Source organism: Lithobates pipiens, unplaced genomic scaffold (assembly GCF_037356315.1).
Source record: "Lithobates pipiens isolate NorthernLeopardFrog02 unplaced genomic scaffold, aLitPip1_a1.2 Scaffold_18, whole genome shotgun sequence".
NCBI lineage: Eukaryota > Metazoa > Chordata > Amphibia > Anura > Ranidae > Lithobates > Lithobates pipiens.
This window is the reverse complement of record NW_027507758.1, coordinates 122,946,196-122,963,000: the sequence shown is the minus strand read 5'-3', so window position 1 is coordinate 122,963,000 and position 16,805 is coordinate 122,946,196. Positions and strand designations below refer to the sequence as shown.

The following is a 16,805-nucleotide window of genomic DNA, read 5'->3' as shown; positions in this document are numbered from 1 at the left end:
TGACATTCCGAGTTCTAGACCTTTGTTTTTTCTTTAAGTTTACATTGTTCTGTTCTCTATTAACTCCGATGAAGGGAAGCAAGAAGTCTTGTGTAAGAGAGGGGGGAGGGGAGGGAAACAGGTTTTTCCTAAAACAGAGAGGTTCCTTGTTGACTGTCTGACATGTTTGCCTTTCATCCACGTGTTTGGACAGAGAGAGGAAGAGGGAGGGATAGAGCCCTCTGTTCAAGCTCCCATTGTGCCATTATTATTTGCAAAGTTCACATCAAAAACGATGGCTGTCCGGCCCGAGATCTTTATTATTTATAGCAAATCCCAGACTAGTCCGGGCACAGGATAACATTATTATTGTGTTAAGCTGTTCCCTGCTTTGCACTTTCAACCGTCAATGAGAAAGTGCAAGTATTTTCTTCCAGGGAGAATAGGAACGACACGCCAGAATACGATTAATTACAAAAGTTCAGAAACTCTAACTCACCCTAATGACTCGCCAGGTTTACATTTTACTACCAAAGTCCAGCGTCCGTGTGAAATCGAGCACAGGTTTCATGTCCACACACCTTTTTTTTTTACACGTGTGTAATGTGCCTGAGCTGTCACCCATAGACTCCACTGAATCTCATTTTAATAATAATGGCAACACTTGATAATGAAATCATTTTCCTGCATTATTTCTATACATCAGTTGCCAAATATATGTGTTGAACGCCATGTAGATTGTACTTATTTATCAGGATGTATTCCCAGCTAATTAGATATAATTTACGTCGAGTGCGCCGGAAATGTTAAGGTTATGGATTTTATATCTGTACATCTGATCATCTTGTTATTTTCAAGAACTTTGCCTCCTATAAAATTAATTAGGTGAAATGTGGAGGAGTAATCAGCTACCTCTGAATAACCACTTCATTTCCTGGTTTTGATTGTAAATCAAGCTGGTGACAGCACTCAGTAGACTTTTGCCTATTTTATGCTCCTGTCTTTTTAACTATTCCTGAGCCTCATTAACATGACTACATCTTCGATGATTTGACAGTCCAGAATGCCACCGAATTTCAGTTTATTTTTATACCTGGTATTGATTTTATTTTAATCCATTACAAGATTTAGCAGATTCAGTGTTTGAAATGACATGTGAGCCATTCATTAACTTAACTCTATAGTCTACATAATTGTGAAATTAATTCATCTCTGCTTGTCAGTACAATTCATGAGCTTTATTGCTGATATGCATCCCTTCATTACGGCATGGAATTAAGTGATCATGCTTGAATAAGACATCAAGAAAGAGATCTATATGATTGTGGTCAAATGGAACCCCTATACAGTTAGGGGTGATGTAAAGGTCTGCAGTCCTAAAGGCAAAAACTTCTGGGATGCAAGGACTTTGTCCTAGTTGAGGCTCACGTCTAGTGAGGTATCACTCTTGTGTCTTTCATGTTGCTCAACTGGGAGCTACTCCAGATCTCCCCCTTTAATATTCACTCTGCGTGGGGCTGAAATAAATTTAACCTGAGTTCAGTAGATTTTTGCACTTTACCGAGATCTGTTCCAATAGTCTGCCGCCAAATTAAAATCTATTTTTTGATTCTCTGTGGCTTTAAGTTCATTAAAATGTGAAATTGGCAGTCTTCTTAAGAAGGTCAGAGTGATTAACTGTTTGATAGTTATGTTGGGCACCCTGATATTTTCAAAATGGGTTTTCTTTGTGCTTTAATTGACATTGTGGTGTCACCGTTGTCTTCATGTGACAAATTGCAGGGCACCTTTTTTTTTTCATTTTTTGGCTTGTTAGGATTTTCATTTATTTGCAAAGGGAAATATTGTCACAAAGCTGCTTTCTAAGAACGACAGGGCACTGACACTGTCAATAGGGTTTCTTTGGAGGCATTATTTTAGCCATCTTAAAAAAAAAAGGACTTGGAAGTCCATGCAGACAATCTGTCAAGTTTGACAGCACTAGAATAGGTATTTCAAGTTTAAGGAATAGAGTCCTATCAGCTGTTATGAAATGTGGCATTCACTTGACCACACTGACTTCTACATGATGGTGAAACATGAGTGTAAACACGTTTGGAATATATTTTAGGAACATCTCTGGCCACGTTGGAAATAAATTGATAACTGCTGCACTTGTATCGATCACTCAGAAGTATTCGGAGGATGCATCTTCAGCTGATTTTTGCTGAAGCCAGTATTTCCCCCCCTGCTTTATTCTGATTCATGTACAGAACATGTCAGCTTCTTTTTTTTTCCTCATTCCGATGACAGCTGCAAACAGCGTTTTAGGCTAGGGCAGTGTAAACACCAATGGTTAAATCGTTTTTCAAGCATCATTTACATAGGTATTTGTTCAACATACATTCACAAGCTTTAACAATATCATCTCATCACGCTCATAACAACGGGTGCAAGTTCTGGTGAAACCCTGACATTTTTCCAGGTTACGTTGGGTCCACCAGTCTGTTAAAGACATTGATATCTGTAGAGTTTGTAGTAAGTAGTAGTAAGTAGCATGGGTTGCATTCTATTTTCCCCTATTTTCTCCTTCTCAAGAGAGCTGATATTTTTTCTTTTGTTTTCCATCCTGCAGCCGAACCTGTCGAAGCCATTTTAACAGACGACGAACCAGACAACAGCACATTGGGAACTGGAGAAGGGGATCATGACCTTCTTACCTGTGGTCAGTGTCAGATGAACTTCCCATTGGGGGACATTCTTATTTTTATTGAGCACAAACGGAAACAATGCAATGGCAGCCTTTGCTTAGAGAAGGCTGTGGATAAGCCGCCCTCGCCTTCGCCAAGTGAACTGAAGAAAGCGTCCAATCCTGTGGAGGTTGGCATCCAGGTCACTCCAGAGGATGACGACTGTTTGTCAACGTCATCTCGAGGAATTTGTCCAAAACAGGAAAATGCAGCAGGTAAATCCGATGGGTGGAACGTTATTGCATGTTTCTCTTGGTACCTTGAAAAACATGACCTTTGCTACGAAAAAAGTTTCATTTGACCACTCTGTGTGATGTCCTTGCACTAGGTGCTCACAATGTCATCTATGACAATGTCTTTCTAAGTTGACAAAAGTATTATTATGAATTCTCATTCATAGGCTCCACAAACAGTTTCACTGTTATAAGAGTCATACGTAAGGTGTTTAAACAGCAACCATAGCATAGGAAATAACCCATAGCAACCAATCAGATTTCATGTTTGCAGCGGTTAGCAACGATGCAAGATGATTGGTTATTATGGCTTACTGCACTTTACACATTGCCTTTTTGCCTAATTTAGTAAGCTTGCATTTATTTCATCCCTATCTAAAGGCAGTTAAATGTAAAGTATTCTAAAAATTGATTTCACAAAGCTTCAGAATTCTTTAAACCCAGCAGAGCACATCTAAAGTACGTGCTGCAAGGGTTAAAACATGTTTCAGCTAGCCTTGGATCCATAGTGGCTGTCAGCATGCAGACTGTAATTAAACACAGCCCCATGGCATAGTGACACCCTGACCTTGACTTTAAGATGCCATTTTCGACTGGCCAGACCAGAGTAAAGAGGGCAGTTGCTGAAGCGCACAGACATGCTTATTCGAAAAGTTTAAGGGCATGTTGGAAATTTCAAAAGGTTGGTTTGACAGGAAAGGCCGCTCTCTGCAGCCTGTCTCTTCAGCCAAATGATAAATGCCTCTCTGTGCTTTCCCATACCTCTGATGTGGCTTTGACAGATGTATCTTTATTTTCTTTGCGGCTTACACAACCACATTTCTTCAGTATGAGCCAAGCACTGATTTTTTATTTTTTATTTGTTGTATTAAAAAATTGATATTGAAAACCTATAGCTTTAAAATACATTAACAAGGAATCCATTAGTTTAGTTGTCGTTCTTTATGAACTTACAACAAGACTCTAAAACCTGATGAAGTTTTCAGTGTTGCGGAAATTATATTATAAAACTGCTGTAGTCCTGGAATTGCCGTTTCAACTCTAGACAAACCTCATTCCCAAGAATAGGTCACAAGTGTATTACTCTTTATGAGATCCCCTCTCTTTTGTATCTGTTGTTTTAACCTTTTAGACACAGACAATGAAATGTGAATTGACTCTGCAGCCCAGCACAGTGTGAGAAAGAGCACTGGGTAGTGTATTTAGTATCAGGTCACTGTGTGTGAAAATCAAACAGTTACATCTTAATGTAGCTCTCTCCCCAATGCAAGATGGATGGCGTTGTGAACTACAGGAGTGTCTGGCACATACTACCAGCTCCTGTTCCGCAGGGGAGATCAGCACACTCTTCCTGGGTGGCAGAATTTTGTGGAAATCAATCATCCTTTGGGGTTCATGTCCATGCGTAATGAGAAGAACCAAGTGTTTTCAAATGTTTTTGAGTTTTGTGGATCTTCTGGACTGATCAATAGTATTATACTTACTGTATGTTATTCTAGCTAGAACTTTTTATCACTGGTTGCTCCGTATTGTTTTAAAAACCTCATATGATGGGATGATGTTGTAAAGCACTGAGCAAACTGTTGGTGCTATATAAAACCTGTATAATAATAATAATAATGATGGTAAACTCGGCATTGCAGTTTAGGTTTTATTCTTTACCCTCAATGTCAGAGTAGGTGTATGATAGGTCTGTAGACTAGAATATCTGAGAAACTTATGAAATCATCCTAGATTCATTGCCGGTGCCAGATTTCAGGTATTAAGCTAGCCTTGAGCGAGCAGATCCAACTGGCTGACCAGATTATTTAAACAGCAGGATCTTTTTGAACTTTGGCCATATACAATTGCAGCTAAATCCTGTAGATCTTTTTGCTTTAGTTGAGAATCTTTAAGGAACACAAGAGGCTTTAATACTGATAATTAATGCCCCCCCACACTAATAGATGGGCTATCGAACTGTCAATCCTAAAGAGTCAATGTCTGATTGTAGCTGATCTGATATTTGGTTGCGATTCCCGTACCCAAACAGTGCTTATTGGCAGATTTGGTCTTACATATATTAGGCCATATATTATACAACTTTCCTTTAGATTTACCAAAACCATATAATATGCGGTCAAACTTAAACACGTATAATTTGTATGCAATCAGGCAGGCCCTTGCACTACATAGTTGAAGGTAAATCTAAAGGAAATTGAACAATAAAATTGTATAATGTATAGCCAGCTTTAGTCTCCCAACATGCTTGTACATTGTACCCTAGCAAGAAAATGTATGACTGTATAGCCTTGTGCTATCTACAAAAATTGACATTAAAACAGTTCTGTATTTGCAAGTCATTCAGTATAAACAACTTCAGGTCATTTGGGATGAAAAAGATCTGTAGTTGTATGTGACAAAAGAGTGCAGGTAGTGCTTGTAACGTGCGCAGATCTATTTCACACTATGTGTGAAAGAATGGAAGCACTGGTTTGCTGCTTTTGGTGTGTGTGGGGTTAAGCTTCTTTCCTCTCCTGAAGGCCAAGTTTCCAGTGACCATTTCCAATTGCTGTCTTTCATTGAAGGGACCTGCAGCAAAAGAGCAGCTCATGATTAATGAAGCCAGAGCTTGGTGGAAGGGATCTGTAGCCTTTAGAGATCCAAAGTCATTCTAAATAACCAAATATGGAGTAACGCTAGAGTGATGTAACATCGTATTTACATATCGGAGAGCTCTGTTTAAAAGACAAAACACAGTATCTGTCAAGAAGGAATTAAAAGCAGACTGCTTGCCATTGTCCCAAACAGGTCACTCAATTGATAAATTCCACATGCTGGGTTTGATGCTACTGTACCAAATAGATGTCTTCAGTCTAATCTGTTTTTACAGTTTGTGTCAGTTTGTTTCTATTACCTCTAAGGATATAGCAACTTTTTTTTTTTTAATTTAATCCTAACAGGTTTCTGCATTTACGGCCTTTGATCCATTAATAGTTTTAATCCAGAGATTTGGATCCATTTAAAAATACAGCTAAGTTCCTTCAGGGATTATTTCAAACGTTCTTTAACAAGCAAATTCCGAATGCACGGTAGTTCAGTAAATGGTGTTCTGTGTAATCTTTACACTAAGTTGAAATGGATCTAAGGATTGTTCTTTCAGGTGCAAAATTCAATCTCTACAGAACACATCCTTCTGCATATACAAATACTGCCAGAAATGGGATTCTTGATAGGTCTAGTGTCTAGTGTTTAAAGACAATTAGATTTATTGGGGTTAAATTAGGCTAGTAGCAAGACCTCTAATTTTTAGTTCTATTTACTTACAAGAATACTATTTTTTTATTTTTATTTTTATATATTTTTAGTACTGAAAATGTATAAAAATAACACTAGTGGGTCACCTACTAAAATTCAAGTGTTCCACTTCATCCCACTAAACAGTTCAAGTCATGGTCCAGTATGGGACAGGGCTAAAACTAACAAACAAAATAAATACAACGTAATTAGGTGCTTCAGCTGGGTTTTACAGTCAGCTGGCATAGATGGACTCTCAAGTTGAAGCCCACCAACTCCAGGCAACTAAAAGTGCTAGCATGCCCAACATTCTGCATTTCCTGCACTATGTGACACCTACAGGTTGTGCTGGATTTATGTACAGATATGTTTGTAAAGAGATTTAAAAAAAATAAGATCTACCCTTTTATGAATCACGCAACGTCGTATTTGATAAGGCCATACAAAGTGCAATGGGTTTGCTAAAGCCAAAGTGAGCAATCAGAAAGTAGTTTCCAGTTGTTTTAGAGACTACTAACCTTCTTCCTGACTGTCTGTTATTGGCTATAGCACCCTATTTTTTGCATTATGCTATTAAATAATCTTTGTTATGTTTTCAGCTACTTGCTGTTCTTTTGTGATTCAAAATAAGAACCAGGAATATATTTGGATATCTTTTCCTCTGGGTTGACATAGCATCAAAGTCATCAAGTGATGGCATTTTAGAATAGAGAGCTTCTGTTTTTTGAGTTGTTACCCACTTGTGTAGAGCATGGAATGGAGAGGACTATGAGGCTCAAATACCAATGGGGTAAATTTTACTCCAACCTGTGTATGCTAGATGTACTCAGTTAGCTTCAGGGGAATTTAAAACATCGAAATTCCCATAATCTTAGTATCTGGAGTGAACAGTTAGTGTATAAATGACCCCTGTAGTGCATCAAGCTGTTTATTATACCTAGCTGTATCCTGCGTGTTAGATAAGTATCCACAATACAAAGTATCACTCATACATAAACCTAAATACAACGCCATATCTGCAAATGATGCATTTAATTGGAGCATCACTTATGAACTGGAGGGGTTAAGTACAGAATGATAACTATTTATTCTAACCGTACAATACAGGACACAGGACTTGTATTCTTAGACCATGGGTCAAATGCAGCTACCTTCCAGTGATTTGAGACTGGCAATATAAAGTATCACTCATACCAAAACTTAAGCCAAGTTCCATATCTGCAAATTACACGGTTGATTTGAGCATTACTTGCGAACTATAGGGGTTAATTAGAGAGTGATAACTAAATTTTCCATCTTGCTCTCTCGTGTGTGTCCTGTATTTGTACGTAAGTGGAGCCAGAGAAAAGATCGTTTCCAGTTGCCTGTGACTTGAGTGAGGTTGGGCAAATCTTCTACCACCCGTTGCTGTGATGAAAAATCTGTCTGTGTATGGCCAACCATTGCTTATCAGTTTTGTGCTTAGCCAGACAATTAGATTTTCGCTAGATGGACCTTTGTGACACTTTGTGTTTTTCTATATTCTTTAGATAAATACCGTAGCGTGCAATCTGAAATAGCTGCAATCAGCTCCTTGCTTTGTTTAAACAGACAGGTACTACCCATGTAGTAGTAGCAAGGCATCATTATCTTTTTACTAGTTGTCAAGAAAGGCACATTTTCCAGATCTCTGTTATCACACACATGCTGCTTCGTTGGCAGAACTTTCCTTATAACCGGGAGTAAAACAACACATTTTTACAAGATCACTTAGAGATGTATATATACAGACATGAATATTCTTTACGCCAAATCAGTTCAAACAGCTTTCACTTATACAATTGTTTCTGATCTATACACTTTAAAAATGACAGAATGCAGCCCTCTGTTTTTGGCATGCTGCCAAAAATACTACATTTATCTCAAAAAAAGGGAAAAAATCAAAAAGACCTCCCTACATCTATGGCTTGAATTGATTTAATTAACATGCGGTCATTATAGAGGCCCTGCTGCATTGTAAATATAACATAGAACGTCTGCAAAATGCATAGGAAATCACAAACGTATTCCTTGCAGCTGAGGAATTGTGATCCTAAACGGGGGGACATGATGTTAGCTGCCTACACTGGAAAGATTTACAATCGCCTTGAGAGGGTTGAAGATGTTGCTAGCTTTCCCAGCATTTGTTGGGTTAATTGTCGTACCACATTGGTAGCAGTAACAAAAATATATAGACTGTCTATCTGAATGCAATATTGCATAGTTAACCATATTATTTAATAAGGCCAAGCGCAAGTGTTGGAAAGCATAGCAGTCAATTACAAATAATCTTCCATTATGCTGACTGCTGTAATCTGGTTGCTATGGGTAACTGCACACGTATTTATAATTAGACTTGTATGTGTTATGTCTCTGTAATAGTGTGCACATTCTTTAAATACTGATAAATCGTTAATTTGAAAGCCTGTAAAAGGCACTGAAGAGGATAATGATTGCTGCGTAACTGTGCAAGTTTGTCTTTGAAATACAAAAGAAAAAGGTGTCCCTCATATTAATTTGTGATATGGAGAGATTCAGTGACATTTGGTTAAGGTGTGAAATTCTAAATACAGAAGAGAATTGTTTTGATTCAAACTTTTTTTTTATTTTTTATCTTCGTATTAGTGCTGCCTAGCTTGTCCATAATTGTAGGGTAGGGGTGTAGTAAGCATTGCTAAGCTCTCACATTACAGTTATCATTTATCTATGGGCACTTTTAATCTAAAGCTACAATGCTGTGCCGTGGGAGGGACTGTCAGTGGAGACAATGATAACATTTGTGAAGGAGTTGCAGTGAGGGATGCCGGTGCTTCAGTCAGGAATTTTGATTCATCCAACGTAAACAAAATTGATTTCCTTGTCATGTGATTGCCAATCTTTACGTTCAACAACCACGGGTGCATTTATTACGTGAAACGTATAAAAATTGAGATGCCCTTTGGAGACGCTAAAGTAGCTGATTATTCCAAAGGCAGGAGCAATAGCTCCTTTCATATTGAATTAGGCACCGTTTTGCCAGCTACGTAGTTGGCACTTGCATGCTAGGGTACCAGTTTTTTGCAATAAAAGACGCTTAGCATCAAGCTGGACATGGCTTGGCAGTTTGCCATCCCTTACTATGAGATCTAATCAGTAAGCATCTTTATTTGCTTTCTGCTGGTGAAGGTTCTGTTTGTGCCATGGGTAGGCTGGCAGTTATGTGATTAGATAGAGGGGTTTGTTCCTCTTTTATTCACGCCCAGACGCACACCTAATACACCCTTATCCTCACTGGAGATCTTATTGTATGGCTTTCCTGCTTAGGTTATTTGTATCTGAGCACACACTGATAGATTTCCTCTGTGCTGCCTAACAGATCCGTTCAGGTTCTGGAGATGGATGTTTATGAATGAATTCACTAAGTGATAAATCTGCTTAAACTGACTCTTCATTCTGAAGTCCACAATACGTGCATTTTTTTAAAAACTTGTCAAGACGGTATATTCCAGTAATATTCATCACAGCTGAACTTTATCCTGGAATTGCTGTCAACTATTGGCATTTTAAGGTGTTATTATAGCAAAACATTATGAATATACCAGATTGGACTACCTGTTTTCTTACAGTAGCAAGAACGACGGTATGTCAAGAAGGATGGTTGTGTTACCTCTAATATGCAGATTTTTTGTGTGCCTCGGTGCCCACCACATCCCCTTATAGACTCTTTTTAAGCCTGATGTGGCATAGTTGCCAACATTTAATAATCACTTTTAGGAAAAGTATGGTCAATGGGATATGCAAGGCCTATTATAAACAATGTTATCCTGAAGGTTTAAAGTGGATTATATACCCCAATTAATTATTTAGTAAGACTAGTATGCATTTGACAGCTGTTATGCAAAATATATATTAACTTTTGAACCAATTCTCGTTAAAGCTGATGGTCAGTAAAGAAAAGAAAGGTTTCCTGGTACTTATGTCACCACTTGAAACTGGGAAGGCACAGATAGTTTGTGCATACCTTGGTGACTTGTCACTGAAATTAGAGGAAAGTATAATGCGTCTTTTCAGCTGCCTTTCTTTCTGTATACCTTAAGCCTTTCTATATCCAGTAAACATTTAAGCACACTTTGGAAAGATTTTGCTGCTCATCGAAGGGTTGAGAATTGACTGAATCCCATTAGGCCTAGTTGTGGTTGCCCAGAGAGTAGTGGAACTGGACTGAACTGGAGGAAAAGTTGCAGGTGTGATAGGATGACTCTGCTCTTCTGCATTATGGCAGTGCAGACTTTTGTATTATGTAGGAAATATTTTAAGTTACTGCACCTAAGAGAAGCCTTTAGTGAGTTGATATCAGTGCATGCAAATTTTCTGGCAGTGCAACAGCAGAATGTTAATGCTGTACTCACCTTTCTCTGTAATAGAGCTGTACACAGCTACAAGCAGCAATTCTAATGTGCAGGCAGTCCAGGGAATTGTACAATCCTTAGCACAGTGCGTGTGACAGGGTTGTTAAAATTTTCGATATGCCTGTTTCCTTTTTCATCTGTGCAAGTTACCTTTTCTTTTTCTTTCTGTCCAAGGCTGACTTTTCTTAATTGGTAATGTTAGGACTACAGTTTGCAGAGGGTAAAAAACAAACAGTTTCAAACTTTTTACTGCATGCATTTTAAAAAATGCTGCAAAACTTGACAAACTGTCATATCGGTTTTTGGTTTCGCTTATTGGATTAGCTTCAATATTGTTTCATCCTAAGCGATTTTTGTCTAGCCTTACAGCGGCTACCTCCCACCCTCTAACGCTGAAAGGTTGGTGTTTTCATTAGACACTTTCATTTCCTTTGTTTAATGATGGGAAGGAGTTTTAGCAATATGCCCATTTTGCAGGCAGAACATCTTCGTTGGCAGATGGACCAAATTAACAGAGTGTACAAAGAAGAAAGAGGCATGCTTATAATAAAACACACTTGAACACATTCGCCCCCTTCCCAGTTTGCTTAGTTAAAAGAGCGTTAACAGTGTTTTTACAGTTTCGTATGCTCTTGTGAATCCACATTGGGCCATAATGGAACCTGTTTGTGACTAGGGTGCTCCAGGGTGTTAACTGGACAAATGCTTGTCAATCACAAAGCTGCATATGGTGTGTTTGAACCAGACTATGGAGAGCATTTTAGACAATGAAATGGAATATTTTAACAAGGACAAAGCCATCTAAGAGGCACAGAGTCACACAGGCTTGGTCTAGACTAGGAAAATATCCACAAGAGACTTACGGAGAATTTGTATATTTTAAACGCTACCATAGTAAATGTGTGCACAAAGCCTAAAAGTCTATAAAACATACATAAAAATGTAGTGGAGAACTTCAATTGTAAAGTGTAGTAAATGCGTACGTTAGTGTATATCAGTTTCAAAGATACCCAGCGTCTTTACAAAGTCTATAAGTGAAAAAATGAAGTTTCAAAGTGCTAGTATACGAAATAGAACTACATTTTATTGAGCTTCTGTGGCTGTAAAATGTAAAACAGCAGTTTGTGTTATGCGTTGACTTTTGGCTCACCTTTAGCAAATTTCAGAATCTAGTTTTAACAACTCCCCCAAAAAATTCCCTTGCACAGATGTGTAGACACGAAGAGGTGTGTTTGAAACTAACATGCCTCATCCTTTTTATACGACCTAGAGTTTTCTTCCCACTCGAGAACCTTCCTAAAAACCTTCCTCTAAAATTCATCAGTTTTCATCTTTAGAAGGTTCAGAGTGTTTTTTGGCAGTCATACACAAGGCAAAGCGTAGAATGGCCTCTTACAGGTCCTCTTGGTTTCCTCCATAATGTTGTAATATTTATGTTGGAACTTCTCTTAAGTATATTAGAAAAGAATTAGAAAAGGAAAGGATGCCTTTATTGAACTGGGTTAGTGAAGACCCATTTGTAGGCCATAAATGGCAACAGTATAATATGCATGCATTGCCTTTTTGACAATTGCATTTGTTACATCTAGATAAAGACAATAAACCCAGGCAATGCACTTAATAAAAAATTACAGAAACCAGGTTATTTACCTATAGTTTTTGTTACATAGGATTGGTAATTTAATATTTTAACTCCACACAAGCCAATATGTTTGTTCCAAGTTTTTTTTTTATGCCATTGCTGCGCTCAATTATTCAAAATCTGAAACTAAAACAAATGAAATAGAAACAAAAATATAACTTTTGCTGTTTAAAGCATTGCCAGTGTGGTTGTACTGTGAAATATATAAATCTTAAAGATAGAAATAAAGAAGTATATCGTAAAAAAAAGATATGAAATCCAATATAAAATTTTATTTTTGCTCTTAAAAAAAAGAGAAAAAAAAAACATTTAAAAAAAAAAAAAAACCAAACCTTTCAAAAGCTTCAAAGACTACATTTTCTTCCGATGGTAAGGCTATGTGATGAGTAGCAGAGGGGAAAGCAAGAAGAAAGAAAGCATTTCTTATTCTCAATACAAGTGGATTGCTTAACAAGTCAGTGCAGGCACATACTTGTTTGTACAATAGAGATAAAAATTCCTGTATAAAAATAATTCACTTGCTGACAGCAGGCATTGTGCAGGGGCTGCCTCCTTTGTGCGGGCCGCGGGTCTGAGATCGAGGATCACGACTTCTGCTTTTTATGCAGAACAGTCTATCACGATCGCTTGCTGAATTCTGCCTAAAAGTTAATTGCTTAATTTTTAGAAATATTTCAACCTCCCTTTGTGACATTTTCTTCTTTCTTCTCCCCTGGTAAGACGGCTGCAGTGTTCTGCAGACGCTGCAAAAGGGGAAACGTTTTTGGCAGGTTAAGAATTGTGGCCCATTCTTGATGCATTTGCATTGCGAGCTATTGTCTGTGTGTAGTCTTTTGTCTTGGCTCTGATAGCGTCTATGTAAACTATTGCTGGGATCTAGTTCCTTATACAATAACTTTACCACTGGGAGGGATTCTATGTATCGAAGACCTGTGGCTGAAAAAGATGTCTGGAGGAATTTTTTTTTTTTTTTTTTTACATTTGTTTTTTGTGTGGATTTTATTTCAATTTAAATTGACCATTTAAAACATGTAATGGCGTCTGTGGAGAAGCTCATCTTCCCTGAGCTAATGTGCTAAATTGGTTTCATTTAAGTTTAAATTGCTTAAAAAATAGTGCTTTCACATTGAAGATATTTTCTGACTTTGTGAGAGTCGTCACTATACAAGGATGCTCCTGTCGCTGCTCTCCTATTTGTTTTAAGTTTAGATCCTATCCACAAATTCCATAGATGAAAATTGGGATTCTTTTTGAAGGCATAAAAAAATCCAAATGCTAGATTCTGCTAAAAGTGATACAATTGGCTTTGCATCTTTCTCCGTTGTGTATAAATTATGAAAAAACTAGAGAAGTCAAGGCTTTGTTAGCAAGGTATATTGTAAACATACATACAGTCTTTAGAGAAAAGGTGTGAAAAATAGAAGACTGGAAATTAGCAAGAATTGGGAACTGTTAGGCTCAAGATGCATAAGGGAGGTCTTCATCACATCTCGGCATCAAGCAAATCACACTTAATGGAAATATTATGATATTGAAGTGTAAAATTCAAATGTGAGACCACTGGTGAGTGAGAGCGGCCGGCACTAAGTGAGATGACAGGATCCTGCAGCTCATACTGTGGAGCAATGTCTCTACACTACCACTTTTAGTAAAGAAGAATGGTCAGTATGCATGAGATAGCAAAGGTAGAGTTTACCATCCCAGACTACGAGCCAGTGCTTGTATTTGCAGGCCTCTACCGTCTCATAAGTGTTGCAAGAGACAAATGTGTCTGGCATAGACAGGGTAAAATATGCACAAACACAGCTAGACAGTCATTCACTGACACTTTGGATAGCTGAGCTGTTAACACTTTCAGTCCTTTTAGAGTCTTGTAATCACATGCATTTGATTGACTACAAATCTCTATTTCTATATCCTTATAATTCTTTAATTACCCATGCTAATCCTGAGTATCTATCAATCTAGAACAGAGGCTATACAGCAATAATCCATTGACTTGTGTATATATAGAAAAACAGATACATCATCAGATCAATGCAAGTATGGCAACTCTACAGTAACTCACATGTAATAGCATGCTGTAAAGTGGCATACCCACACAATCTATAGCTACCATAGTTTGTAACATAATGTGTAACTTTATCTTTGTCTTCCTACCCTAGTAGTTCTGGGAACTGGAACTGAGTTTTGCTCAAAGATTGACTGGGCCTTAGGTCCTTGTAACATGTCATATTTTTCAGCTATTGTTGACAATTTGGTCATTTTGATTATAGAGAATATTTCAGCTTCCCAATAATTGAAAATCTCATATGATAATCATTGGAAGTGTTGTAAAATTTCTGTTGTAGCAAAACACTACTAAAAATATACTTACAAAAACATGGAAACAATCCATTAATTGAACAGACTTTTGACAGTCCAAATAAGTGATATCTATATAGCATGATGAAAAGTTAAGCCTTAAAGCAAGCTTATATGTCTACACCATGGCTTACAATTGGTTGACAAGCAGACAAATATCATATTGTTTGTTACATTCAATATAAGATTACTCTATATAAGCCTCGCAACAGTCAATGGATCTCATAGAACAATGGTTTTGTTGACCTTTCCAAAACTACATTTAAAGCGGCTTGTATGAAATTTGGTAAAACCAAAGAGTATGGAATCCAAAAAATGCTGTTCGTAAATTTAGATTTATTTGTGTTATCACTTGCTTTTGTATAGCCCTGATAGGAAATCCAACCCAATCAGTACCTTTACGGTGCTGCTGTTATTGACAATCATATTGTTCCCATAGCTGATTACACCAATTCATGGGGGGGGGGGGGGGGTTCTGGAAAACCCACAGGAGATAAAGTACATCTGGAAAAAAAAGGCAGAGGCGGTTTCCCTCCAGGATAAATTTAGTCTGAGAATTGGATGTATTTAGACATCACACGTTTCACTAACACATTCAAATGGGAGGTTCCTTATCGACCTCATTCTGTTTTCCATATCAAACTGGATGTTAACAAAGAAATATGCTGTATGTATTCTCTTGAGGGTCTTATTTAAATGTAGGGGATTCACATACAATATTTAGCCAACACTTGGGGTTATTAAACACAATTATGACAGCAACATCTATATGGGTCATTGATACTACCCTATATCTGCTACACATGGGATAAAAATGGTATAGGTTGAATTTGAATACGTTTTTGAGAAGATGACTAGCTTGGTGTTTTACTTTGTCTAATTTATGATTTCTCCACCATAAATGCACTTTTTTGTTATTTCCACCCAGGTTGTCTGTGGAAGAGGATACTCACTTGTTTTTAATCATCATCAGGGTCATTTAGAACTGTTTTTGTGGCCACAGTTATGATTGGCCTGCCTGGCAGAGAAGTTTTGGAAATATTTGACAGAAGATAATTTAGAAGATAGCATATGTTTCCATAAGCAGTTTTATACTATGGTTGTTCTAATGCAAAACTGCAATTCTACGTTTGGTAGGACATCAATTGCAGATGATTCTAAAAGAGATAAGCAATGGTTCCCTGGCCCATATTATAATAAAATGACTGTGTAACCTATCAGTGGGATGTGGGATTAGTAAATCAAGTCTCACTTTGTGTGATTTGCAAACTTTTAGGTACCCCTAATATTCAATTCACACCTTACCAAATTGATAGTTCTGTAATCAACCCATCTTCAACAGGACAGAACTAAGTCACTCTTTCACTGTCCCACAGCGTATACAGTGACTTTTGCAATAGCCAACATATGGTGCCCATACACAGATAAACATAGAAATCATTTGCAATTGGCATGACCATGTATATATCTTTATTGTGATTATTATGGTGAAACACCTATACTGGACGAATCATTCTTTTTTCTATGAGTGCTAACTGAGTATGGGGGAATCATACAAGGTATGTCTACAAGAACTGGCTTTGTGTTGTCTTCAACAGCCAACCAACCAACCAGCTAACCTCCCTTTCATGATTCTAGTTTAGAAAAAATAAGTAAATACGAGAATCCTATTGTTTGACAAGGACATTACTTACAGTTCTCATACTTTTATACTGGAGGCCCAACTGGGCTACTGTAGGCTAGTTCGTTTACAGTATATGTATAAAGATGTATGTATTTCAGAATTCTTGTTTTTTCTGGACTCTTCCCCGCCAAAAACCATCACCAGAATAGATTTATATTAATTTAACAGTTATTTCTGGCAGGAAAAATCAAGTAACGGCCAGTATTAATATTAGTTGGAACATACATCTTTTCGAAACTGTGAAATTGATTGATGGTGCTACTTCCTCAAAAAGAGTTACTAAACGGCAGTAATAACTGATTTTGTCTCACATGGCTTGTCTAGTACATGCAAATCTCAGTTTCTAAAAGGTAGCTTGAGACACGGGTTTGCATTTGACTGTCCAGAGCCACCACAGCGGATATTTTAAAGTGGTCTGTGTGATATAGTTTAAGTTTCACTTCTCTGAACATTAGTGTGTTCCTTCTCTGTAAATGTAAGCTCAGCTGACCG

The 16,805-nt window shown here is 37.5% G+C and overlaps 1 protein-coding gene across 5 annotated transcripts in view; it reads left to right on the top strand.

Moving 5' to 3' along the window:
* BCL11A (BCL11 transcription factor A) overlaps positions 1–16,805 on the top strand; it is a 196,029-nt gene that overhangs the window by 3,104 nt on the left and 176,120 nt on the right. For 3 of the 5 annotated variants that reach the window (XM_077486055.1, XM_077486054.1, XM_077486058.1), the window contains exon 2: positions 2,594–2,923. In XM_077486055.1, coding sequence (XP_077342181.1) covers positions 2,594–2,923 — 330 coding nt within the window. Of the gene's footprint in view, positions 1–137; positions 1,076–2,169; positions 2,497–2,593; positions 2,924–16,805 lie in introns of those variants that run through there. The other 2 variants (XM_077486057.1, XM_077486056.1) reach the window with 2 other exon arrangements.